Source organism: Myotis yumanensis, unplaced genomic scaffold (genome assembly GCF_028538775.1).
Source record: "Myotis yumanensis isolate MYYU_CA2020_CCGP unplaced genomic scaffold, mMyoYum1.0.hap1 SCAF_8, whole genome shotgun sequence".
In the NCBI taxonomy this organism is placed as follows: domain Eukaryota; kingdom Metazoa; phylum Chordata; class Mammalia; order Chiroptera; family Vespertilionidae; genus Myotis; species Myotis yumanensis.
The window spans coordinates 92,022,128-92,049,192 of record NW_027223759.1 but is presented as its reverse complement, the minus strand read 5'-3'; the positions used below and the strand labels follow the sequence as shown (position 1 = coordinate 92,049,192).

The 27,065-nt window shown below is 41.0% G+C and overlaps 1 protein-coding gene and 1 non-coding gene across 2 annotated transcripts in view; both read left to right on the top strand.

Annotated features, from left to right (window-relative positions):
* MAP3K2 (mitogen-activated protein kinase kinase kinase 2) overlaps positions 1-27,065 on the top strand; it is a 97,712-nt gene that overhangs the window by 55,168 nt on the left and 15,479 nt on the right. The window contains exons 2-11 of the mRNA XM_070423165.1: positions 1,303-1,371; positions 4,507-4,625; positions 5,730-5,770; positions 8,893-8,992; positions 18,159-18,272; positions 18,626-18,713; positions 22,845-22,975; positions 24,240-24,319; positions 26,427-26,494; positions 26,665-26,757. Of these exons, the coding sequence (XP_070279266.1) occupies positions 1,365-1,371; positions 4,507-4,625; positions 5,730-5,770; positions 8,893-8,992; positions 18,159-18,272; positions 18,626-18,713; positions 22,845-22,975; positions 24,240-24,319; positions 26,427-26,494; positions 26,665-26,757 (841 nt within the window). The 5' untranslated portion in view covers positions 1,303-1,364. The remainder of the gene's footprint in view (positions 1-1,302; positions 1,372-4,506; positions 4,626-5,729; positions 5,771-8,892; positions 8,993-18,158; positions 18,273-18,625; positions 18,714-22,844; positions 22,976-24,239; positions 24,320-26,426; positions 26,495-26,664; positions 26,758-27,065) is intronic.
* On the top strand, positions 23,588-23,692 carry LOC139015859 (U6 spliceosomal RNA). The gene has a single exon (XR_011472514.1). It is a non-coding gene; the product is annotated as a U6 spliceosomal RNA (small nuclear RNA).

Below are 27,065 nucleotides of genomic sequence, written 5' to 3'. Positions count from 1 at the left end.
TTGCTGAGAAATCATTCTCAGACATCCTTAGCTCCTTAGACATGGCTTCCTTAGTTCTTTGAACATATTTAAAATAGTTGATTTAATGTCTTTGTTTTGTTAGTCTAACTCTAACTTAGGTTTCCTAAGGGTCATTTTCTGTTGATCTTTTTTTCCTGTATATGGAACCATGCTGTCCAATTTGTTCCTTAGCTTTTCTTTTAAAGAACTTTATTTTTCTTAACTATTCGTTTGCCCACAACTGTTTTCCCCTTTCTCAGACAGTTAAAATATTGCACTAATTGCCTAATTGATTTTAACAAGCACCCTAAGCTTTTTGCATTGAAAGAGCTCTGAGTCAGGTTAAATAGACAGCCTTTCAAGTGGTGCTCACCATCCAACCACTAGAGAGGTCACATAATGACATTTGGGGGAGAATCGGACTTTGAAGGCACTCCTCCCCATTCTGTCCTCTCCTGTGGCTTACAGGCGGACTGAGGGCTGCTGGTGTACATTGCTACTTTGGCGCTGGAGTAGAGGGCAGGGAGATAGGAGTAGGGAGGGTCAGAACACCACTAGGTGGTCTCTTGCATGTTCGCTCTGAAGGAGGGAGGGAGGGAGGGAGGGAGGGAGGGAGGGAGAGAGAGAGAGAGAGAGCGAGAGAGAGGAGAGAGATTTCTTGTTCCATTTATTTATTTGTTCACTGATTGTTTCTTGTATGTGTCCTGACCAGGGACCAAACCCTCAACCTTGGTGCCTCAGAACGATGCTCCAACACACTGAGCTATCCAGCCAGCGCCATCTCTCTCTTTTTATTAAGATACTTGATTGCTGCCTAGATTGCTGCAAGCCTTTGGTTAATTTCAGAGTTCTGAAACATCCTGACAATGTTTTCTTTTACACAAGAGAGCATTTTTGTAGGTCTTTACTGTGTTTGTTGATGTCCTCGCTTTTTGGTTCTCTTCATCTCTAAGCATGACCCATTTTACTCATCTTCATGCCTGCCATTGTCCTGTAGGAATTTGAGTTTATTAGATTATCTCTTTAAGATAATTTTTGATTCTCAAAAACTCTGGGTTTTGTTTTTAGCTTAAAAAGCCAGGAGCCTGAAAAACACTGAGTTAAACTTAATTTAAAATAATAATGATTTTTTGTTCTCAATAATTGAGCGTCTAGGAAAAATAAAAATCCTTGTTTTCAGCAAAATGTATAAAGTATTAATATTGTATGTTTCTCATTAGTGGTTTTAATACTGGTATTTTTGTGTATGTGTGTCTGCCTCTTCTGTTTCTTATTATTAATGTTTGTCTTTTACCTCCTAAGGCAATAAAGAATTCTGATGGGAGAACCATTTCCCTAATTTTCAGATTGTTGAGCTGGTTGTCATGATGGGTAAGTTCAAACTAAAGATTTTTTGTCTACAATTGAAGGCTAAAATAGGGGAGAAATTTTTTTTGTTTCTGTATTCATGATAAACTTGTAGCCACTATGGAAAACAATATGGAGGTTTCTCTCTGTAACCATGAGTGCAGTGCCATCGTGTGGTCCAAATTCTCCAGTTTTGTCAGCTTTAAATTGGATATCCTTTTTCTGAACTCCTATCAACTTTTCATTTTGGTTGGTCATACTTGCAATCTGGGCTGTGTGTTAATCAAATTGATTTCTACCTTCTCAAATAATACTGTACTATAGAAAACAACAAAACAAAGAACAGCCATTGCTTAAGAACATATACCAAAGTAGTCATAGAAAAACATGAATATTTTAAAGTATGATTCACAGATATTTGAATTTTTTATTGAGGATATTCTCCTATAATTATTTTAAATATAATGAGTAAGCATATAAGGTATCTAATTAAACATGCCTAATAAAATATTTTACTTGAAATGATTTCCCAAATATATTCTGGTTTTGTGCTCAACTAAATGTCCTTTCAACATGTGTCAGAAACACACTGCTTCGTCTGTGTGACTGTCGGTCAACCGTGGGGCCCTCTGGCTATCCTTACTGCCTATTGATCAACTCATGATCTTTATGATAGTTACAGCCTGTCTTAATCTGTCTAGTACTGATCACCACCACAGAGGTTCTTGAGGAAAACAGTCTAAGAATTGTTAGAAAAGTGCTCGTGGTGTATTTCTGCTCACACTTTGCTTGATCTTTTGTGGATTTGTTAGCTTACATCTTGTCAGCTTCCTCAAAGTAAGTTGCCTATCAGGTATTTATCTACCATGTGATACTTCTTCAAGCCAGAAAAAGAAGGAACTCAATTAAGTTGCTCTTTATTAGTATGTCATCTCTCTAAGACAGCGGTTCTCAACCTCTGGGTCACAACCCCTTTGGGGGTCGAACGACCCTTTCACAGGGGTCGCCTAAGACCATCGCAAAATACATATATAATTACATATTGTTTTTGTGATTAATCACTATGCTTTAATTATGTTCAATTTGTAACAATGAAAATACATCCTGCAGATCAGATATTTACATTACAATTCATAACAGTAGCAAAATTACAGTTATGAAGTAGCAACGAAAATAATATTATGGTTTGGGGTCACCACAACATGAGGAACTATATTAAAGGGTCACGGCATTAGGAAGGTTGAGAACCACTGCTCTAAGAAGTTAGTTATATTCAAATAGCCCTCTTTATTTTTGTACACGTATGATAGAAAACAGTACTTTTTAAAAAACAAAACCAGGAAATTAGTGTATGTAAGTGTGATAAGAGATTTAAGCCAAAGCCTCCCCAGTCACTTGTTTATTTTGGTATTATGATATGAAACATGTAAAAATACCTAAATTCAAGTGTTTAAGTTTTTTTCTAATGAAGAAAGTAATTAAAACATAGATATGTTTAAGTATTAGAATTCCCCTCACCCAGTACAGAATTAAGGATCTTACCTTTCTCAAGAAGGTTATATCATATAATTTCATTTCAGTTGAGGTCATTCTCAGCTAATATTTTTCTAAGGAAAGATTTATTATTATCAATAAATGACATAGTCTGACTTGGACCTATGGACAGTACACATGTTGTGATTATATTATACCCATGGGCTCAGTTACTCTTGGGCTAAGCTAACATTTTGATGAGATTTTATTTTACAAAGGTTACTTATAAAATTTTCTCTAAACCTGGAATTTATTAATAAAACCCTTGGAGCCATTAATTTTCATTTTAATGTGCAAATATTTTCACTACAAAACAATATATTGAATGTTACAAAAATTAACGCATTAGAGAAGTCAGGTATTTGTGTGTTTGAAAGACGATGAAGCCATTGAATTGGCACATTCATTTAAACGATTTTTCATTACAAGATAAAGCATGTTTTATTATTACTATTTTGGAACATAAATTATTACTCACCAAAATGGTTACTTTTTAAAAAATATATTTGTATTGATTTCAGAGAGAAAGGGAGAGGGAGGGAGAGATAGAAACATCAATGATGAAAGAGAATCGTAGATTGGCTGCCTCTTGCATGCTCCCTAATAGGAATTGAGCCTGCAACCCAGGCATGTGCCCTGACTGGGAATTCAACTGTGACCTCCTGGTTCACAGGTCAATGCTCAACCACTGAGCCACACTGGCCAGGCCAAAATGGTTACATTTTAAAATGTAAGCTGTAAAGTCTCTCAATTACTTTTTTTTTTTTTTTAACCAATTGTTGGTTATTATTAGTGGAATTGATTTACTAGTGAAAATCAATTATATTGTCCCTGAAGTTTTCCAGAGTATATAATTGGCATTACTAGGAGGTTCATGCTCATAGTCTTAGGAAGAAATCTTTGATCTGTTTGGAAAAAATTAAAAATTTATGGTTCATGATTCTTTCACTCAGTTTTATGGGTTTAGTGTTTTTTTCCCTTGGGAATGGATTTTTCTTGTATTGTTACCTTTTGAATTATTCCAGGTTGAGATCATTAAAGAGTCTTTAAATGTTTGTAATCTTATTGAACCTTATGGAGAAGAAGTTCAAGAAAACACGTCATAAAATCAGTAGGCAAAGCTTTTGTTGTTTCTGACTTGAAGTCTGATGAAAGAGAAAAACTCTAAAAGGAATTCTGTACTTTGAATAGAAATGCTAAGTAATGATGGTATTTATAGAAAGTTATCCCCCCCCCCCCCCCCCCGCCACTTGTTTTATTTAAGATTTTAGATGTCTTGTGATGTTTTGTTTAGGTGTCATAGAAAAGAACTTGTCATAATAAAGCTGTTTCGACCCATATTCTAGGATGTTACATCATTAGAAGAATCAGAATGACTTTATTTTGCCTGTAAAAATCTCATGTATGGACACCCAGTATGATGCTAGTGCGCATGTCCAGTGCTATTCTAACATTACTGCTCTTCAGTTTCTAAATGGAAATTTTATTTCACCAAAATAACAAGCATAGGCATTGAAAATGTTCTAGATTTTTGCATTAAATTTTATTATAAATTTTGTGTTTGATGTCAGTAGTAAATACATATTGAAATTACAAGTCTGACTATGTTATTTTAAAAATACCTAGATGATCAGCAAGCTTTGAACTCAATCATGCAAGATTTGGCTGTTCTTCATAAGGCCAGTCGGCCAGCATTATCCTTACAAGAAAACAGAAAAACAAAATCTTTATCACCAAAAAAACAGGTATTTGTTTCAATAATATTTTAATAAATTTATATTGTTCTGTGAATTATTTTTCTTGAATATCTTGATCTTATAGAGGTTTTGCTTAAAGTATTTAGCTTTTATACTTTTGAATCAAATATTTTGTTAAACATTTTTTATAAGTGAGTGTTTAAAAAATGATAGAATTACATTTAATGTGGTAACTGCTCTCTGAAGTTGTTTCATCCATTCTTAAAGCACATAAGATAAGCAATTTTTTTAATTTAAAGTCATCTATTCTGTATATTTACAAATGAGGATCATTTTGATTCTTTTTGTTAATTCTCAACAGAGAATATTTTTTTCATTGATTTTCAGAGAGTGGAAGGGAGGGAGAAAGGAGCGGGAGAGAGAGAGATTGATGTGAGAGAGACACATCCCCAGTTGCCTTTCGCATGTGCCCTGACCAGGGGGTGGGGATTGAACCCACAACCCAGCTATGTGCCCTTGACCAGGAATCGAATTCAAAACCCTTCGGTGTTGGGGCCAAGGCTCTAACCATTTAGCAACACCAGCCAGGGCCATTTTGATTCTTATAGATAAAATTTGTTTGGGATGTTGCCCTAAAAAATAGAAATACAGTATGCTAAATTTCCCTCTAACAGGATTAGCAAATGTCTCATGCCCATGATGCCACATTAACAGATCCTGTTGATCTTCCCTCTTGACCCCAAATTCAGCAACATAATTCTCAACCTGGCTTTTTGGCAGACCCTATCAATTTATTGGAGTTGATACTGAAATGAAACCTTCCCCGTCAGCTCTGGTTTTTATTATTATTATTATTATTATTATTAGATTTTTAGACAGTAGTGGAAGGGCGTGGGATAGAGGGATAGAAACATTTATGAGAGAGGACCATCATCGATTGACTGCCTCCTGCATGGCCCCTCCTGGGGATTGAGCCTGCAAACAAGGTACATGCCCTTGACCAGAATCGAACCTGGGGCCCTTTTGTCTGCAGGCCAATGCTCTATCCACTGAGCCAAACCAGCTAGGGCCCCTCTGCTCTGTTTTAAATGCATGACTAAGGAAAAAAAAAGTTTTATTTGATTTCTGAAATGATTTATCATTTCATTACAGAATGATGTCCGAGTCAAATTTGAACATAGAGGAGAAAAAAGGTAAGGAAAGAAACATTACAATTTAGATTATCAACTTAATTAAATGCATGTTCTAGTTAAAGCCATTAAAGGTTCTTCCTATATTTTAATGAAGGCTCGTGGCTTACAAATTGAGAATGGAATAGTCCTTGATAACGTCTAACATGTATTTAAACTTAAGATAGAAACTATCAAAATTCAGGCTAAACATTAGAAAGATAAATGTTTTTACTTTGCAGTATTCGGAAGTAAATAAGATCATTACATAATGCAGCCTTTGAATATTACCATTTTCTTTTATTTTTACTTATCATAATCATATTATCTACACTAATAAAAGAGAAACATGGTAATTGGCGTACGACCGCTACCCTTCCCATTGGCTAATCAGCATATCCTTATGCAAATTAACTGTCAGCCAAGATGGCAGCCGGCAGCCAGGCAGCTGGAAGCAAACATGAGGCTTGCTTGCTCCCGTGACTGCAGACTCCAACGTTCCCCGCCTGCGTTCCCCGCCTGCCTTGCCGGCCTCTGGGCTGGCAGTTTGAAACTTTGTAACAAATATAGCCAGCTGGGATCTCAGAGCTGAAGTTATACATTGTTTCGATTATAGAACGGCAAACAAACCAGCAGTGGAAGCCTCAGAGCTAGAGCCAGAGCTAAAGCTGGCCCAGAAGAAAAAAGAAAAAAAGAAAAAAAGGAGTGGTTGGGAGCTTCAGTCAAAACCGCCAGCCTGAAAGCAGCCCTCAGCCCCTCACCCAGACTGGCCAGGCAGGCACCCCAGTGGGGACCCCCACCCTGATCCAGGACACCCTTCAGGGCAAACCAGCCAGCCCCCAGGCCTCTATCCTATATAGTAAAAGGGTAATATGCCTCCCAGCACCGGGATCAGCGGAGCCGAGAGGTCTCCTGGCACCAGATCAGCATGACAGGGTGCAGCGCCCAAACCCCCTGATCGCCCTGCGGCTCTGTGTGTGACAGGGTGTGGCATCCCAACCCCCTGATCGGCCCTGCTCTGTGTGTGACAGGGGGTGGCGCCCCAACCCCCCACCCCCCCTCCACGGGCCCTGCTCTGTCTGTGACGGGGTAGAGCCATAACCTCCCCATCGGCCCTGCCCTGAGTGTGACAGTGGTAGCTCCCCAACCCCCTGATCCGTCCTGCTCTGTGTGTGACAGGGGGCGGTGCCCTAACTCCCCTATCAGCCCTACTCTGTGCATGACGGGGGAGCTCCCCAACCCCCTGATGGGCCCTGCTCTGTGCATGAGAGGGGGGAGCTCCCCAACCCCCTGATGGGCCCTGCTCTGTGCGTGACAGGGGCGGGGGGGCAGTGCCCCAACCCCCTGATTGGCCCTGCTCTGTGAGTGACAGGGGGCAGTGCCCCAACCCCCTGATTGGCCCTGCTCTGTGCATCACAGGGTGTGGCGCCGCAACCTCCCCATTGACCCTGCCTTGAGTGTAATAGGGGGCGGTGCCCCAACCCCCCAATCAGCCCTACCCTGAGCGTGACTGAGGGTGGCATCACAACCTCCCGATCCGCCCTGCTCTGTGCATGATAGGGGGCGGCGCCCCAACTCCCCAGTCAGCCCTGCTCTGAGCCCGACCAGGGGCTGCACCTAGGGATTGGGCCTGCCCTCTGCCACCCAGGAGCAGGCCTAAGCCAGCAGGTCGTTATCTCCCGAGGGGTCCCAGACTGCGAGAGGGCACAGGCCGGGCTGAGGGACCCCCCCTTCCCCCCCGAGTGCACAAATTTTTGTGCACCGGGCCTCTAGTCTCCTTATAAATCTCCTTATCATATTATACTCTACAGAATTATGTATGTGGACTTAACATTCACAATTTAAAAAATATATATATTTTTTATTGATTTCAGAGAGAAAGGGAGAGGGACAGGGGGGGAGAGAGAGAGAGAGAGAGAGAAACATCAATGATGAGAGAGTACCATTGATCGCCTGCCTCCTGCACCCCCCACCCTGGAGATCTAGCCTGCAACCCAATCATGTGCCCAAACTGGGAATCGAACCGTGACCTCTTGGTTCATAGGTCGACACTCAACCACTCAGCCACACCAGCTGGCAACATTCACAATTTTGATTATTCTCAACATACGACATGTACTTAAATAGTAACATTGAGGGAAATGAGTTGGAATGGTGGCTGTGAATTATTTAGGAGTGGGGTAAGCCTAGTCTTCTTCCGGGTCTGTATCTTCTTACAGTAGCAGAGGTGGGTGGTGATGGTTAACAACAGAATTATTAACAAGACTATTTGGAGTTGGAGAATATGGGATTTCATGTTTGTTATTCGTGTCTCATTAATTTAATGAAAGATCTATTCATTTTAAAGACTTTAAAAAGGCTCATAAATCATATAACCTGAGATGTAAAATGCTTTACACAGAGATATGGTTTTTAAAAATGCGATATGCTAGATATACTCTATAAGTGTCGTCCATTCTGCTTTTTCTACTTACAGTTCTTTTATGGGTATTTTCAGTGTGTTTTTTTCCTTCGTGGGGCACAATTTATTGAGTGCTTGTTGTCTGCTGGGCCCTGAGGGACCAGTCAGTGGCAGATGGTCCCTGCCTGACAGAGCTTACAGGCTAGTAGAGTGGTTTCCAGGCTTAGAAGCATGTTCCCGGGAGCAGCACAGGCTAATCCATTGCGACACAGGAAGAAATACTAGAATTAATTTTTTTTAATTCCTTAAAAATATTTATATTTAAATGTTGAGTTGATAAGGTATGAGAAATCAAAATTTGAACCCCCAAAGAATGACTTTATTCTTTTTAACAGTTTTCTTCCATTTCATAGTATGGATATCACATAGTTAAGTTTAATTATTTTCTTCAGCGAACATTTTACACTTCCCTTTAATACTCATATAACAGTTTCAGTGCAAATTACAAACTGCAGAGCTTTGTGAGGATTTCCTGTTTGTAATTTGTATTAGAATAGAACAGACTTCAGAGTTTTTGAACTTTGTGTTGAGAATTAGTGCACTTGATCCAAAACAAGCCATTGTGGTGCTCATGTACAGTGGGCGTTTATATCTTTACTTAATTTCAGTTTATCCGAAAGGTAACTGTTGAGGCATGCTAATTCTTCCTCAGAAAATAAGATGTTTTAAAATTCCATTTATACAGAATCCTTCAGTTCCCCAGACCAGTTAGACTGGAACATCTGAGGTCGAAAGCTAAAACTGCCTTTGGACAGTCCATGGAGCTCCATTACACCAATAACGAGGTAAATGGAAAGTTTCACTTTAAGTTGTTCTTGTTTTGGAAAGTAGTGTATTCATTTCAGAGATTGTTTTAGGACTGTTGTGTTTTTATTCAGGGATTGATGCAGATATGGTATGTTAGAGGAATGATAAGAGCACAAATTTGTAAATTTAATTAAAATGGATTTTTCCATTGTCAAAAATATTAAAAGGTACTACTGTGAGAATAATAGAATGAGAATCTATTAAAGGAGGAAATATATATATATATATATATATATATATATATGTATATATATATATATATATATATATATGTATATATATATACATATATATATATTATTTAAACATTTGCTGCTTATTTATATTTTATTTTTACTCTGTGTACTTTATTGATAAATTATCTTTTCTCATGCTCTATACTTACTAAAGAGGCAGTAGAGCTTTGGTAGTGAGTTTAGTGAAAACTTACAGGATTATTTTCATGGTGGTTAAGACATGATTAGATCATGTTTACATTTGGGAGTGGTACATGATCTTAAGGGCTTGTTGTGGCCCTGAGGAGCTCTGTGTTCTGGGGAACCCCTTTTGAAACTTCTGTAAAATTTGGATTCGATCTGATGATCTCTGAGGTTTCTTCCAGGTCCTATGAAGAGATCTCAGGATCTTGAGACCTTAAAATTTTCAGGGACAATGTAGTTTACCGGTTAATTTGTACCTTTTTTGTTTGTTTGTTTACCCCCTCAGAAAATACTTGTTGAATTTGCCAGGCATAATGCTATGAGTTAGGAATTACAGCCCCTTATGGAATTTATAGACTTATAGTAAGAGAAGCAGACAGTTAATAAATGAATTGTTTAAATATATTAAGTTCTTTGAAGGGTATGCATAAAATATTGTGACAAAGAATAAAGGCAAGGGCAGTAGGTATTCTATTTAGATAGTACTAAGGAAGACCTGACTGAGGTGCTAATGTTTAATTACTGAAAATTGAGGTAGGAAAAGACAACCCTGCAAAGAGTTTGAGAGAAAGAACATTCTTGGTAGAGAAAGCAGTTTGTGAGCAGTGGAAGGCCCTAATATGGAAAAGACTTCTGTGCTCCAGGGATAGAAGTCCCAGTGGGAATGGAGTGACAGGGGAGGTGTTGGGTCCGAGTCCCTAGGCCAGGGACTGGACCTCCTTGGATGTCAGGTACCGGATGGAAAAGATATGAGCAGTCATAGGCGTATAAGAGACTTTATTTTAGACCCAGTAACCCTTGCTAATATAGTAGCAAACACAGGAACCATTGCTAACAAAGTAGCCTGACCAAGCAGCCACACACCTACTGGTCAGTAATACATCTTGCCTATAACACAGCCCCGTACTGGCTGGTCAGAGCAACTTATATACAGCTTAAATAAGCTCAAACAAAAGAGGCTTTATGCCAAATAATGACCTCAGTATTTGGGCTACAGGCAGGCACGCCTGCGTAGTGTATAGCTTGCTGCGTCCTTTTGCACCTGCTTATAGTAAGTTAGCCTTGAACACCCTGATTAGGATTCCCACGCTCAGAGTGGCCTTAAACATCCGGTTGTCTTGGGACAGGGTTCCTACAGGAAGCTTAGTAAAAATTAATTTTAGAAAACATATGAAACATTCTGCAAATAAAAACATTTGAAAATATGTTTTCAAATGAATTAATTTAAAGCAAAAGAATATACTAATATGTTTCTAAAGAAACAACTGAAGCCGAGGCCGGTTTGGCTCAGTGGATAGAGCGTCGGCCTGCGGACTGAAAGGTCCCGGGTTCGATTCCGGTCGAGGGCATGTGCCTGGGTTGTGGGCACATCCCCGGTGGGAGATGTGCAGGAGGCAGCTGGTCGATGTTTCTCTCTCATCGATGTTTCTGACTCTCTATCTCTCTCCCTTCCTCTCTGTGAAAAATCAATAAAATATATTTTTAAAAAAAAAGAAACAACTGAAAACAAAGTATTTTGATTAAAAAATCCCTTTTCAAAGAAATAATATACCTGAACAAAATGATGAGTACTACAATATTGGAACACCTTAAATTTTTATTTTTCAGATACTTTTTGGCTTTTTATTAGCCATGAACACCTTGTTGCCTTGCCCTGTCTTGGCACTTATTTCTGTTTGTGCTGGCCTGATGTCCAGCTGCCAGCCCCTGGGACTGCGAGCTTTTCAGGGGCATGGCTATAGGTCTAGGCTGAAGTACAGGGACGAATGGGCAGTGGGGAGGGGCAGGCTCCACTTGCCCACAGCGATAACTTGCTGAATAATACACACCTTGTGGGTCTCCTTCTCTTTCTGGCCTTCCCCATTTCCCTGCAGTGTTTCCAAGTTCATCTTACCGTGTAAACAGCCTTAAACTTGAGTCTTTATCTCATGGTATGATTCTAGGGGAACCCAGATGCATCTTTGTTTTTGTTTGTTCTAAAATGGTTTCATGGGAAATTTTCAGATGTCAAGTACATTAAAACTACAATATTGTCTTGATCTACCAGGCAAGTAGGTCTATCAAGAAAAATGATGTTAGTTTGGCATTATTTTTTCATATTGTACTTGTTCTTGTTCCTAGAATTACTGTTTCTTTTCTGAGTTCTCCAAATTTGTTTATGTATAAATTTTTGTAGGGTTTTCTTGAGGACTGACATCAAGCTAATTGATCTATTGTTTTAGGAACCCTCTTCCATGTTCTAAAAATAGAAAAACTTCCCCCCTTTCTGAAGGATTTTTGGGAGTGGTTCTGCCATTATCTCAGGGTGGAATGTGGTAGAGAAGGCATTAGGATGAAATTACATTGTTTAAAATTTTCTTGCAGCTCAGATTCTGTGAGAATCTGTGATTCTGTAATAAGCCATGTCATCATTTACATCATGACCAACTCAGTGCCCCTCCTTGAACATTGGGGGCACTAGGAAAGAACTTAAAAGGAATGTTAGTTTTGTTGGCCTGTGGATAAGCAAAAACCCATTTATACGGTTGTTATTCCAGTTCTATAAATATTTTTTTTCTAGTGCAATATAAATTTTTTTTCCAAAAGGGCCATCTACACTAATAAAAGAGAAACATGGTAATTAGCATATGACCGCTACCCTTTTCATTGGCTAATTAGCGAGATATGCAAATTAATCACCAGCCAAGATGGCGGTTAACTGCCAACAAAGATGGCGGTTAATTTGCATATGTAGGCACAATGCAGGAAAGCACGGAAGAAGCCCCCTGGCACTGACAGTGATCGGAAACCCAGGGGGGAGCTAAGAGTGGGGGGCAGGGCAAAGGCGGCCCTCAGGGCCGCCTTTGCCCTGCCCCCCAGCCATGATCGGAGAATCCTGCGCCTTTGCCGCACTGGCCAGTGATAGCGGGAAGTAGGGGTGGAGCCAGTGATGGGAGCTGGGCAGGGGCGGAGCCCACGATAGGGGGGTGGCTGCAGCTGGGGGGGTCCCCTGCCCCGGCCTAACGCCTCGGCCAGAGGCGTAAGGCCCGGGCAGGGGCGGAGCCCATGATCAGGGGGCGGCTGCAGCTGGGGGTCCTGGGCAGGGGCAGAGCCCACGATGGGGGGACAGCTACAGCCGGGCAGGGGCGGCTGCAGCTGCGAGGGTCCCCTGCCCAGGCCTAACGCCTCGGCCAGAGGTGTTAGGTCCGGGCAGGGGCGGAGCCCACGATTGGGGGGCGGCTGCAGCTGAGGGTCCCCACTGCCCGGGCCTTACGCCTCTGGCCAGAGGCGTTAGGTCCGGGCATTGGCAGAGCCCACGATTGGGGGCCGGCTGCAGCTGGGGGTCCTTGCTGCCCGGGCCTAATGCCTCGGCCACAGGTGTTAGGCCTGGGAAGGGGTGGAGCAGGAGGTCCCTTGGAGAGCTGTGGGTCCCCTGCCCAGGCCTAATGCCTGGGTGAGAGGCATTAGGGCAGAGCCGTCAATCGCAGGGAACAGGGGCTGAGTTGGTGATAGTGGGGTGCTGGGGGTCCCTTGCCCAGGCCTAATGCCTTGGCCAGAGGTGTTAGTCCTGAGCATGGGCAGAGCCAGAGATCGTGAGCAGGGGCGGCGTGGGCGATCGTAGGGAGCTGGGGATCCCCTGCCCACCCTGATCCGGGACACCCTTCAGGGCAAACCAGCTGGCTCCCACCCGTGCACCAGGCTTCTATCCTATATAATAAAAGGGTAATGTGCACATGCAATTTTTTTTTTCCAAATATATTTTATTGATTTTTTACAGAGAGGAAGGGAGAGGGATGGAGAGTTAGAAACATCGATGAGAGCGAAACTTCGATCAGCTGCCTCCTGCACACCCCCTACTGGGGATGTGTACACAACCAGAGTACATGCCCTTGACGAGAATCGAACCTGGGACCCTTCAGTCCGCAGGCCGACGCTCTATCCATTGAGCCAAACCTGTTAGGGCAGTAATGTGCAAATTGACCCTAACAGCAGAACGACTGGGAATGACTGGTAACTATGACACACACTGACCACCAGGGGGCAGATGCTCAATGCAGGAGCTGCCCCCTGGCAGTCAGTGCACTCCCACAGGGGGAGCTCTGCTCAGCCACAAGCCAGGCTGACGGCATCACAGCGGCGATGGTGGGAGCCTCTCCTGCCTCCTCAGCAGCTCTGTGGATGTTCAACTGCAGCTTAGGCCCACTGGCAAGTGGACATCCCCCAAGGGATGTATCACTGCCAGCTTAGGCACAATCCCCCGGGGAGCAGGCCTAAGCCAGCAGGTGGACATCCCCCAAGGGGTCCCAGACTGCGAGAGGGCACAGGCTGGGCTGAGGGACCCCCGAGTGCACAAATTTTTGTGCACCAGGCCTCTAGTTATTCTATAAACTTCTAGCTTGCCAGAATCGAAACAACCAGTAACTTTAAGCCAATGATTGGATTTATTAGTTGGGCTCCTGCGTATGTCAAATGTGTCAGGTGTCTCTGTGTCTCTGTGTGCTCTGCCTTGGGCTAAATGTGAGGTGTGCATTGAAATAAAGTAAGTGGATATTCTGCCCTGGCCGGTTGGCTCAGTTGGTTGGAGCGTTGTCCTGTCCTGTACACCAAAAGGTTGGGGGTTCGATTGCTGGTTTGATCCCTGATCAGGACAGTACAGGAAGCAACCAATCAATGTTTCTCTCTCCCCCCATTCCTCTCTCTCTGAAAATCAATAAAAATATATCCTTAGGTGAGGATTAAAAGAGGAGGAAAAAAAGAAAGCAAATGGATTTTTAAGATCATTTCCATTTGGAAACCTTTTTTATGGACTGTTTTCATGTTTCACTATGTAAAGTCAGGAAAATAATTCACTTCTTTCAAATTTAGTTTCTATTTAGTGGGTTTTTAAGCTCAGTTTTTAGTTTCCTTTCCAGAAGTGTTTAATATTAACACACAACTGGTTTATCAATAAGAAGCAAGAAGGAAATAGATTTCATAAATGAGCCTAAATTGAATTCATGAAGCAGGAAAATACTGGGTGATTTATTTAATATAATTTAGACAAGCAGAGACTTGTAAAATTTGTAACAGGTGGCCTTAGAACATACAAGGAACCCATCAGAACTACAGGCAGCAGTCCAGGCTGCACTCCAGGCACCTGCTACAGAATGTCCACATCTCACGTTTGTAAACAGAAGAGCAAAATCATTTTCCTTAATATTTTGGTACTGTAATTTAAACCAGTGTTTTCCCTCAAAGCAACAATATCATGGAGAAGTAAATAATTCCAATTATAATTAAATGTATAGTAAAAGTAAATATTCAGGTTTTCCCCTCAAATGAAAAATTGCCAAAACAATCTTCATCATTTCTTTAAAATGTTTTCTAGTGCTTAACATATAATAAAAAAAGAATATTAAAGATAGGAACAAGATGTACCAATATGGTTCATAGTTGATAGATAATAAAAATAATTTAAGGAGATTAGGCTCCTTCTATAATACCAAACAGTTAATTTTTTTTTATTATTAGAAAAAAATTTCTCATAGAAAAAAAAGGGTCAGGCTAGTTGATAAGTTGTAATGTATAAAATTAGCTACACACAGAAATTGGGAATATAATTTCAAGCACAGATTAAGTAAACATAAACAGATTGTATGATGGAATTTCTTTTCTTTTTAAAAAAATATTTTTATTGATTTTGGAGAGGAAGTGAGAGGGAGAGAGAGAGAGAGAAACATCAGTGATGAGAGAAAATCATCGATTGGCTGCCTCCTGCACGGTCCCCCACTGGGGATTGAGCCCGCAAGTCAGGCATGAGCCCTGACTGGGAGTGGAACCATGACTTCCTGGTTCATAGGTTGACGCTCAACCACTGAGCCATGCTGGCCTGGTGAATTCTTTCTTATTAGTCCAGTGAGTCCTCACTTAATAGCATCGACAGGTTCTGTGACTTTAAGCAAAACAACTTATAATGAAACCAGTTTTGCCACAGGCTAATTGATATAAACAAGAGTTACATTCCTGCACATCAGGACCTGTGTATTTGTGTCTGGCAGCCTTTCTTAAAACAAGGAATTTTTTTCATAAATCTGTAGAGAATGAATGCACACCGTATCAGCTAGTGGGTTTGGGTGCAGATGAAGCTTTCATTCTGTGATACTTATTAAACAACACTTAGCAAGTGTTTGCTCTCTTCTGTGTGCTCCATGTTAACTGGCGGTGTGTGTGTTTGTGGGGGGAGGGGGCGGAGCGGCATCCTTGTCTTCAAGGAATTTATACTGTACTAGAGGCCCGGTGCACGAAATTCATGCATAGGTAGGGTCCCTAGGCCTGGCCAGCAATCAGGGCCGATCTGTGGGGTGACTGGCGGGGCGATCGGGGGGGGGGTGGGTGGGGGGAGAGCCGCCGCTAGCACCTGCCTTAAAGGTGACGGGCAGGGCGATCGGAGGGCAGTGCCAGCCTGCTTGCCGGCCGGCCCCGCCCACTCGCCAGCTGGCCCTGTCCCCTGCCGCCGCCGCCGCCTTCCCCCTCTGCGGGGTGACCAGTGGTGCGATTTGGCGGGGGGGGGGGAGGGGGGCTGGCACCTGCCTTGGCTGGCCTGGGGCCTGTGGGCTGGGGGCAGCTCCTGAGTTGAGCCTCCTGGTGGTCAGTGTGTGTCATAGCAACCGGTTGTTCTGCCATTCGGTCAATTTGCATATTAGGCTTTTATTATATAGGATAGGACCCAAAATTAACTAGGACTTTACATTTGAGTAGCTTATATACTGTGCTAGTTAAAGCAGGCTAAGTGTGGGATATGTTCACAGTTTTTATTCTGTCCTTTTAATGAAATGGGATATACTTTGAAGGTTATTGAAAGAGTCATCTTATGCTAAGTTTGCAATGTGTTTTAAAAAGAAAAAGGTATTTTGATTTTGTTTAATTGTGTCATGCTTGTTCTCAGAAACTCCCAGGGGCTTTTGTCTCGTATAATATCCAATCCAGGAGAAGACCAATGAAAGCCGATTTACACATTCAGGATTCACTATTTAGCTTACATTTGTTTAGAGCAGCGGTTCTCAACCTGTGGGTCGCGACCCCTTTGGGGGTCGAACGACCTTTCACAGGGGTCGCCTAAGACCATCGCAAAACACATATATAATTACATATTGTTTTTGTGATTAATCACTATGCTTTAATTATGTTCAATTTGTAACAATGAAATTGGGGGTCACCACAACATGAGGAACTGTATTAAAGGGTCGTGGCATTAGGAAGGTTGAGAACCACTGGTTTAGAGTGTAGTGTTCAAGTCTCCAGGGTTAGGGAGATGAGCCCCTCCATTGCAGCTGTCACAGATACTCTTTGTGTTGGGATGTAGATAAGCACAGCCAGTGAGAATGCAAATCCATCGTTCCTATTAAAAAGAAACAATTAAAAGTTTCATCAGTGAAAGATAATAGTACCTTTTATTTTATACTAGAGGCCCGATGCACGAAATTCGTGCAAGGGGCTCAGCCCTCGCAACCTCAGCCAGCCCTCGCAGCCCCTCACAGCCTCGGCCAGCCGTCACAGCCCTTCGCAGCCCAGAAGGTCATTCGGCTGTTTGGTCTAATTAGCATATTAGCTCTTTATTATATAGAACTAGAGGCCCGATGCATGAAATTCGTGCATGGGGGGAAGGGAGTGGTCCCTCAGCCCCACATGCGTCCTCTCGCAATCTGGGACCCCTCAGGGGATGTTGGGCCTAAACTGGCAATTGAACATCCCTCTTGCAATCTGGGATGCTGCATGCACCAGTGACCATACTTTTCATACAGGTCAAAGGCATCTTGCTGTTGTATGGGCAGCTACATTTTTTTGCCCTGATTATAAAAAGTAGTGCATAACATGATCCTTCTGAGGCAGTAGTACCATTTTCCCCATCCTATGGGTGGAAAAACTGAAGCGGAGAGAAGTTAAGTAATTGTCTTTGTCACACAGTTATAAGTGTCAGAATCAGGGCTGACCACAAAACGTGCAAGCCACAGTCCATGCATGTCATCGCTGCATCATCCTGTTTTTTTTTCAATGTTAGAGTAGCCTTGCCAGGTTTTAATTTTCAAATCTAAGACTGTTCCCAATATATAAGGTAGGGTCCCTAGGCCTGGCTGGCGGTCAGGGCCAATCTGTGTGGCGACCAGCGGGCAGGGAGATGGGGGGGAAGGGCCACTGGCACCTGCCTTGGCTGGGGGCCTGGTACCGCCTGCTGGCCGGCCCCACCCCCCTTAGCACTGCCGCTGGTTGCCTTGCTCTGTGGAGGCGACCGGCAGGGCGCTCGCTGGATAGCCTGCCCCACCGCCAGTTACCTCCCACTCGGGGGACAGACGCTCAACACAGGAGGTGCCCCGTTCCACCGTTCGGTCGATTTGCATATTAGGATTTTATTACATAGGATAGGATAGTTTTTGTGTGTACTCTTTAATGCTGTTTTGGAGTGAAGGTACTATAACTTAAGTTTAGCAATATTATGGAAATATCCTAGATAATTAATTTTAAATGTGTTTCTAGGATAATTTAATGATTCATAAAGCAAAAAAAGTGTTTATATTTTTTCTGTGATTTTAGTGGTAGTAAGATTGGAAGAGCAAAGCAGTCTGGATACATGTATTCATTCAGAATTCCATTATATTGACAAATCAAAGAGGCAGGTATTCTGAGAGCTCTGAGTTATAATCCCATAGGAATGAGATGGTCCTGGAAGGACTTGATGGCTGCATGATTCCTGATGTTCCTTTTTGTGTAGTTGGTGATCCCATTAACTACTCAAGATGACTTGGACAAAGCTGTGGAGCTGCTGGATCGCAGTGTTCATATGAAGAGCCTCAAGATATTACTTGTGGTAAATGGAAGTACACAGGTATGAGTTGGGATTGTTTGTCAGTAAGGACTATAGGATTTGTGCCTGTGAATTAATATATGAAACATAGTTACAGTCTATAATTATTGATATATTTTCAATATGATTAAATGAAAACGTACACATTGTAACTGCTATCATTTCATGTCTTTACTCCTCAAAACTCTATAGCCAATATTACAAGTGTAATATATTGTATATATGAAACTAGCAGAAACTGAGAACTTGGGAAGAATTATGTTAAAATGTTAAAGAGTAGATTTGATAAGACCCACAAACAATATAGAATATCTAGGATTCTGTTTAAGCCTTAAAGGGGAAGAATCGCATTAATCATCCTTTTTCTTCTGTAGGCTACTAATGTAGAACCATTGCCATCACTAGATGATTTGGATAACACAGTATTTGAAGCAGAGAGGAAAAAACGGCTTTCTGTAATAGGTAAGAGAGCTAGTATCCGAATCGTGAAATGGGTGATTTCTCAGTTTTTTCCTCTTACCTTTTATATATCCTAAACATAACCCTGATAAATAGCAGGCTATCTCTAACTCTCTGTAATTTATCTAAGTTAACTATATTCTAGTATCTGATATTTCTTGAAAAATTATGTCAAGTGTTACAGGATTAGCAGTCTCCCATTTACACATTCTCTTTCTTTATATACCCCCAGGGTATTTTAATGTTGAACAAATTCAAATTACTCAAAGAAATTTTAACTATATAAATAAACTGGAGGGAAAAATTAAAAGAAGTATTTTCATGTATTAAAATTAATAGATGGCCCATCCAGAGGGGCTCACTTGGTTGAGAATCGTCCCTGCACTTGAAAGGTTGCTGGTTCAATTCCCTGTCAGGGCACATTCCTGGGTTGTGGGTTTGGTCCCCAATCGGGGAGCATGCGGAAGGCAACTGATCAATGTTTCTCTCTCACTTTGATCCTTCTCTTTTCTCTCTCTCTCTCTCTCTCTCTCTCTCTCTCTCTCTTCCCTTCCCTTCCCTTCCCTTCCCTTCCCTTCCCTCTTTCTCGTCCTCATCCTTGTCCTCGTCCTCGTCCTTGTCCTCGTCCTCGTCCTCTACTTCTCCTCCCTCCCTCCCTCCCTTCTTCTCTAAAAGCATGACCTTGTGTGAGGATTAAAAAATAAAATTAATGGATGGACTACGTTCATAAGCCTTTCTCTGAGTTTTAGTTAATGTCAAGAATGTTATCAAAATAAAGAGTTTCTAGATTATGCTTTATTATTACTTTACTGGAGGCCCAATGCATGAAATTTGTGCAAGGGGCTTGGCCCTTGCAGGCCCGGCTTCCTCTGGAGGGTCGTTCTGCTGTTTGGTCTAATTAGCATATTAGCTCTTTATCCTATAGGAGTAGTATTCAGTTTTTATTTCTCAGTAATGATAGACTGTTACAATTAAGCTGTGGTGCAAAGAGAAATGGATGTTGTGTGCCGTGCTTTACAGGAGGCCTGTTAGCGGGGCATGGGGTGGGCAGAGGTGCTCAGAGCGCCCCAGTCTTCTCTTTGTGTGGAACAGTGATAAGCTACGTTTTTATATTGTAGGAGCATTACATTGCTCAGAAACCACTGGTGTAAATGTGTTTAGCAGATTGGGCAGTGACTGGTCATTAAAGATAGCACGAAAACATATTTGAGCGAAGGTTTTGAAGGGAAGACGTAGAAGAGGAGGAAAAACAGATGAATATGGAGGAAGCAGGAGAGTATGACAAAATAAGAGATGTGATTGGGAATCTAAGACTGGTAACAGAAGACATTTGTTAATAACGAGAGAAGAGATTAAATTAGCATGTGAATCACCAAAAATAGCGGTTATTTATCTTCTGTTTTGGTCCTTCTGAGTATCATCTTACATAAATTCTGCTGTTCAGAAATGCTGAAAATGTGAGCAACAAAGAAAATATACAAGTAAAATAAAAATTGTTTGTCTTCATTTGGCTATATTTTTATGTAATTTAAAAGTCTGTTGAAAGAACATTAGGGATACCTGCATTTCACTTCCATTTCTCTGATTAATCTGAGATTGGTAACTTTGTCCACTTTAAATTATGGGATTGTTATAGCATTAAATTGAGAAAGCACCTTTCAAGTACATTTTGCTTTTCAAACTAGGAAGCATGACTAATAGTAATTATACATTTCTTTCTTTATTCCCGTTCCTTATCACATTTTAGTACCTATCATTTTAAAGTAAAATATTCCCAATTTATTTTTATCTATAATTATTTTTTAATTGATTTTAGGGGGAGAGAGAGAAATACTGATGTGAGAGAAGCATTAATCGGTTGCCTCCTGTACGCACCCTGACCAGGGATCAAACCCACAACCTGGGCATGTGTCCTGACCAGGATTGAACCTGCTATCTTTTGATGTACAGGATGAAGCTCCAACCAGCTGAGCTGTGCCAGCCAGGGCAAACATTGCCAATTTATTTTAGTTGCATTAGACAGAACAAGCTAAATGCATTAGTTAATTTGACATTTTCAATTCATTTTTAATTAAAATTGTACTGAATGTCTCACTGTTGTTCTTGTAATAAACATTCTTGTTTGATTTCATTGCTAGATAAGAAATTGTAAATTAAAATTAAAAAATTACTGGTCTTCCATTTGCTACTTCTTTAAACTCAGAATGGCTTTGATAGATATGATCATTATCTTCTTTCCTTATTTACTAACAATTATTCTCTTTAATTATTTTCATAAAAGCTAGCTAGAGGAAAAACTTCCTTTGGGATGGAATTGTATACTGGTGCGGAGGTCTTGACCACGATTGCATTGGCACACCCATTACTAACAAAAGTTAAGAAAAATGGGTTATTAAGTAAGGAGATGAAGCCACTTTTACAGTCTTTTTTTCTTCCCCATCTCCTTTTAGTAACGAGTATATTGGTCTTCTTCTAGAATCAAGGGCATATGGAAGGCATGAGAACATTAGGGGCAATGAGATCATAGTGGTTACAAAGCCTGAGTCAGCCTCTGGCTTAGAGGTGAGACCCTACTCATTTTAGAGTCCAGTTTAGAAAATTACGTCTTTTGTGCACATCTCTTGGTAATCATTTCACACTCTTTTCCCGGGTCTCATCACCAACAAATACTGACATATACTTACAATGACCCCTTTACGTAAGGTAAAACCTATTTTGTTTTTAAATCTGACCAGAGCTTTTAATACTCATATAACTTCCCCATATGTTTTTTTAAAGTTTAAGTTCAAAAAATTAGGAGCAGAGAGAAACTGTGTTAATAAACATGACATTGTTTCTGTACATCCAGGTAAGAATAAAGTGGATTATTGTCTAATAAGAAATTAAGTGATTAATTAGATAAACTATATTAGATTCTCCAGTTTTCTAAATTATAAAGAAATGTACATTTCAGGAACATGGCTTGCCACAAAAACAACAGCCTAATTTTAAGTCCCCAATAATAAAATTCAGGACTCCAAATTGAAAACACTCTAATACAAACTAAATGGTTAAGAAGTCATCTCACTTTCGGTTTCTAAAGATTAAAGAGAGGGAATGGAAGGAAAACTGTGGAGCCAAATGTGCAGGCATATGCTCATTATGAGTAATTTTATAGTCACAGTACTCTTGCAGAGAAGGGATTTAGTCCCATGTTTGCCAGTGAGGAACAGGTTTCTGGGGATTGGATCACTTTCCCAAAGACACAGAGCTGACAAATAGCTATAACTGGGATTTAAACTGTTGTAGAAGACCAGAGAAAAACCAAGCAATGCTTAGAGAAATGGAGTTACACAGCTTTCTTACGCCGGCAGACTCAGAGGAGGTTGCCTCTCAAATTCTGAGCAAACCAATATGGTGGAAGCCCTTCTTTTATCCCCTTTTGGTGTCTTTGTCCCCCAAATATGGATTATCCGTCCGGACCTTTCATGAGCTTTGCAAAAAGCCCCAGGTGTTGGGGGTCTTGAGACCATACCTAAGGGCCTGGCCTGGCGCCAGCGCTGATAATCCCCCCTCTGGGGGCTGTGTGCTGTTCATGGTTTATGGCCTCAGGTCTTGCAAGACCAGATTCTGGGAAAGGGGCAGTGACTTAATTATAGGTTATCAAGAATGTACATTAGGTTACTGGCACAAGTTCAGAGTGCTATTCCCCCCAAAAAATATTTTCCCCATCAAAACAAGGTCTGACTCTAAAGCCATGTTCTCTCCACTACATCAGGATGCCTTCCGTGCATTACGCGGGGGAGCACCTGGGCACAAGTGGCCTCTGGGAGTTTGGGAGCAGTGGCACTCATCTACAAAGCTTTCTTGTATTAGCAACCCCACAGTGCTTTGTCAGCAGCCAGAAGAATGCACCACCTAATATGTGTGAATGAATATTACAGTGAGACAATAATTATAGTAGGGTGGGAGTTAGAAAGGTATAAAAATATTTGAAGTTTTACAGACAGGAATGTTTTGATAAGCTTTAATAAAAATGGGTTTTAGTTGCTAACATTATTGCTAATATAGACCAGAAGTTCTATGTATATTTAATTAAAACAAAAATTGATTCCATGCTGATCTTTATAAAATCCTATAATTTTCTTGTTTGAGGTTCCACTAGTAGAGATCAAAGCTCCCCTCCCCCAGGATACATTCCAGATGAACTGCATCAGGTTGCCAGGAACGGGTCCTTCACCAGCATCCACAGTGAAGGGGAGTTCATTCCAGAGAGCATGGACCAAGTAAGGAGTTGGATGTGGTTTCTTATTTTATTAAAAGGATATTGCCTAGGTCAGTGTGGTTTGGCAGGTGTGTGTGTGTGTATTACACCTCTTAATCCCATATCTTCCTTAAGTGAACAAAATGGTAAAAAGTGTAGGAAAATGCCTAATTTCCCTACACTATGTGTGCCTGTGTGCATTCATGCATAAAGAAAGTTACAATAAGGTGGATTATTTTATATTGCCCATCCATAAATAAATGATTGCAGTATTTGTAATCCTGGGGTTAATATTCAGATTTTTAAATTAATATTTAAAAGATATAGTCAAAACGACAAACATTTAACTTTGTGAAGGTGAGGTTTATCAACTTTCTAAAACATTTTTAAATGTTTCTAAATGCTGCCAGGCTGCTGTAGCTCAGCTGATCATCAGCCTATGAACCAGGAGGTCATGGTTTGATTCCTGGTCAGGGTACATGCCTGGGTTTCTGTCTTGATCCCTGGAAAGGGGTGTGTAGGAGGCAGCCAATCGATGATTCTCTCTCATTATTCATGTTTCTCTCCCTTTCCTTCTCTGAAATCAGTAAAAATATATCTTTTTAAAAAGCACATGTAAAAAAAAAGTTACTAAGTGCTCACTCCAGCAGTACGTACCTATAAATGAACCATACAGAAAAGATTAGCATGTCCCCTGCTCAAGGATGACACCCAAACTCGTGGGGCGTTCCATATTTTTGTGGAATCTAATGAACAAAATAGAAAAAATGTTACGAAAAGTTGTGTAGTACTGAAATATTTCTGTGGAGTTCCTGCAGTTTCTGTAAGTTACATTGGCTGCTTCTATTGCAGTTTCATTTTCTAATAATGCAGCACTCATGGTGTTTAGTCTCATTTGGGTGGGGCCTTTGTTTGGTTTACAGTAAGAAAAATTATGTGAAATCTTTTAGCTTTTCATTATTTAGTCCATAGAGAAACAACATTTTTCTCTTAGGATGTTTTGAATTTGTAGCCTACCTATAAGGGACAACTACATTTTAAACATTTAAAAATGAGTAGGTCTGAGGGTGACTGCTATTGGGTAGGTTTCTTTTTTAGGTACTGACGGTGTTCTGAGATTGTCAGGAGGTCTCACAACTTTCAGTATACTTGCTAAAAACCATTAAATTGTACACTTGAAATGAGTGAATTTTATGTTACATGACTTATATCTCAATAAAGCTGTTTCTTAAAAAACAGTAACTTCTGGTTATTTCACATCAAATGGTGGAACTCTATTTTTCTAGATGCTGGACCCATTATTTTTAAGCAGCCCTGAAAATTCTGGCTCAGGAAGTTGTCCATCACTTGATAGTCCTTTGGATGGGTAATGTTGATTGTATTTTTTGTTTTTTAACATATGTGGGTAAATATGCATATATATACATGTACAGTATGTTGAGTTATCAGTACTTTTGTGCTACATTCAGAGGAACGTAATTGATACTGTCTATACATACTTATGGCAAATTAATTTTTGTATAGTGTAGACAAATCCCTTAACCTCATGGGACTCAGTATCATTATTCGTTAAAACTGACACCTTATTATAATATTTTGAGTATTCCTGCTTGCCAAAATAGTGTTTTGAAGTTAAATGCAAACTTAGAATTTATGTACATTTACTTTTAAAACTGTATTGGCAAAACTGCTATCAAATTTTGTATTAATGTTTTGGAGATTTTGTGAGTTTTGTTTCACCTGTTTAGAATTATGTTTGTTCTGGCACCAAATTATAAATAACTTAACAGTCTTGGTAGTTGTGGCCCAGTATGTTGATTGTGATGTAAAATTGAAATCCTATTGTTTTGTAAAATAGCTGTTCAAGAATATAAGGCAGATCAAGTGAATTTTTTGTTACAAGTGCTCCCTCTCTCCTGGTCTCAATTACGACACACAGAGTCAGTGTCTTATTAAAATCATTATTGTAAAAATATAACTAATGTTGTAAGGGAATAGACATTTAATTTTCTGTTACCTGTGTACATGAAGCCTTTGTCTTTGCTTGCATCTACATCAAGACAGCCATTTAAAACATTTAAGAAATTTAGGGAAATAGTAATTAAAATATATATACTTGATAAGTTAGAAATTACTTCCTTTTTTTTTTAATGAGGTGTCTATGGCGTGGTTTATTTTTTGGGGTTTTTTTTTTTTAATTGATTTTTTACAGAGAGGAAGGGAGAGGGATAGAGAGTTAGAAACATCGATGAGAGAGAAACATCAATCAGCTGCCTCCTGCACACTTCCTACTGGGAATGTGCCCGCAACCAAGGTACATGCCCTTGACTGGAATCGAACCTGGGACCCTTCAGTCCACAGGCCGCCGCTCTATCCACTGAGCCAAACCGGTTAGGGCATATTACCTCTTTTTTTATAGATGTGGAAACAGTCTCAGAAAGGTGATTCCAAGGTTACAACAGCTAGTGAAGTGACAGAGCGAGGATAAAGCACAGGCATCCCCGAGCACCTGTGATTCCTAAGCACATCATCGGATCACTGAACTCCATGGGTTCATCTTTAAAGCCACACTTCGTGTCTGCATGGACCAAATAAGAGTTTAAGGAAAAGTTTCTCTTTTTTGAGTTATGTTAACATTTCAGAATGAGCTTCTTTATATGTACACTAGGGGCCCAGTGCATGAATTCGTGCACCTTGAAAGGAACTGTGGGCCATGAGGCTGCGGTGGGCACAGGGGCAGGTCTCGGCCCACCCTCCGCACCCCTACCTGGCCCCTCCTGCCGTGGCCCCCGGTCCCCTATCTCCCAGCACTCCCGCTCCCGCCACCGCTGTTCCCATGCGCTGATGGCGCCAGCCCCGCTTGCACCCGCTGATGGTGTGGAGTGATTAGGGCCAACGCCAGCAGCGGGTGCGAGTTGCGGCTGCTGCCCCGTTCGCTCCTCAGGAGCAGAGGGAGGTGAAGAAGCACTGAGGGGCGATCGGGGCTGGGAGCCACCACTCACACCCGCTGACGGCGCCAAGCAATTGGGACCGGCGCCAGTCACCAGCAGTGGATGCGAGTGGTGGCTCTAGCACTGGCAGCAGGTGCAAATGGGGCTGAGGCTGGCGCCGGCAGCAGGTGTGAGCGCCGGGTGGGATGTGGCGCGTGGGAGCAAAGAATTTTCAGGTATCACCAGAGGCTCGCCCCGATGACAGCGACTGGCGCCCTGCCTTGGTCTGGCGTCCCTGCTTACCTGCTCCACCATCCCGCCTGCTGCTGATGCCCGCCATGTTCCATGCGTGCCCCCTGGTGGTCAGCACACGTCATAGCGACTGGTTGTTCGGTTGTGCTGCCATTTGGTCTATTTGCATATTCAGGTTTTATATATATAGATATGATCTCCACACATACGTACAGCTATTGATATTGCATACAGTTTTTTTAATGTTTTATTTACATTCTCTCAATTTAATGTGACATTTTCTACTTTTAGAGACAGCTATCCAAAATCACGAATGCCTAGGGCACAGAGCTACCCAGATAATCATCAGGAATTTTCAGGTTAGATTATCCACATTCTAAATGTTTAATGTTTATGCTATTAAGTAATGGTTTAGCGGGAAAGGTGAGGGGAATTTTTTAAAAAATCAAAACATGTAAATATGTTTTTCATTATTTGAAAGAAGTACTTGGCTTTCTTAATAACATAAGTTTCTTATGTGTCTCAATAGACTACGATAACCCTATCTTTGAGAAATTTGGAAAAGGAGGAACCTATCCAAGGAGGTATCATATTTCATATCACCATCAAGACTATAATGATGGTACGTTGCTGGCATTCAGATAAGAACAGTTTGTGAAAATTCTCAAAAATAATAAAAATAAAAATGTCATATTTAAGTAATACTTTTATAAATAAACTTGTTTCTCAATCATTTAGCTTTCTGCCTAAAAATTTTTTAAATTGGGTCATAACTAAAATTATAATACCATCTTAGTTTTATGCCAACTTACCTCATAGTATTTATCTTTCCCTTAGAAGGAAGGGAATAATTAAAAATATTATTCAGAAAGTTACTCCTTCATAATATTCATACTTGCATGGCCCTTTTAAGGGAAAAAAATATTGCTA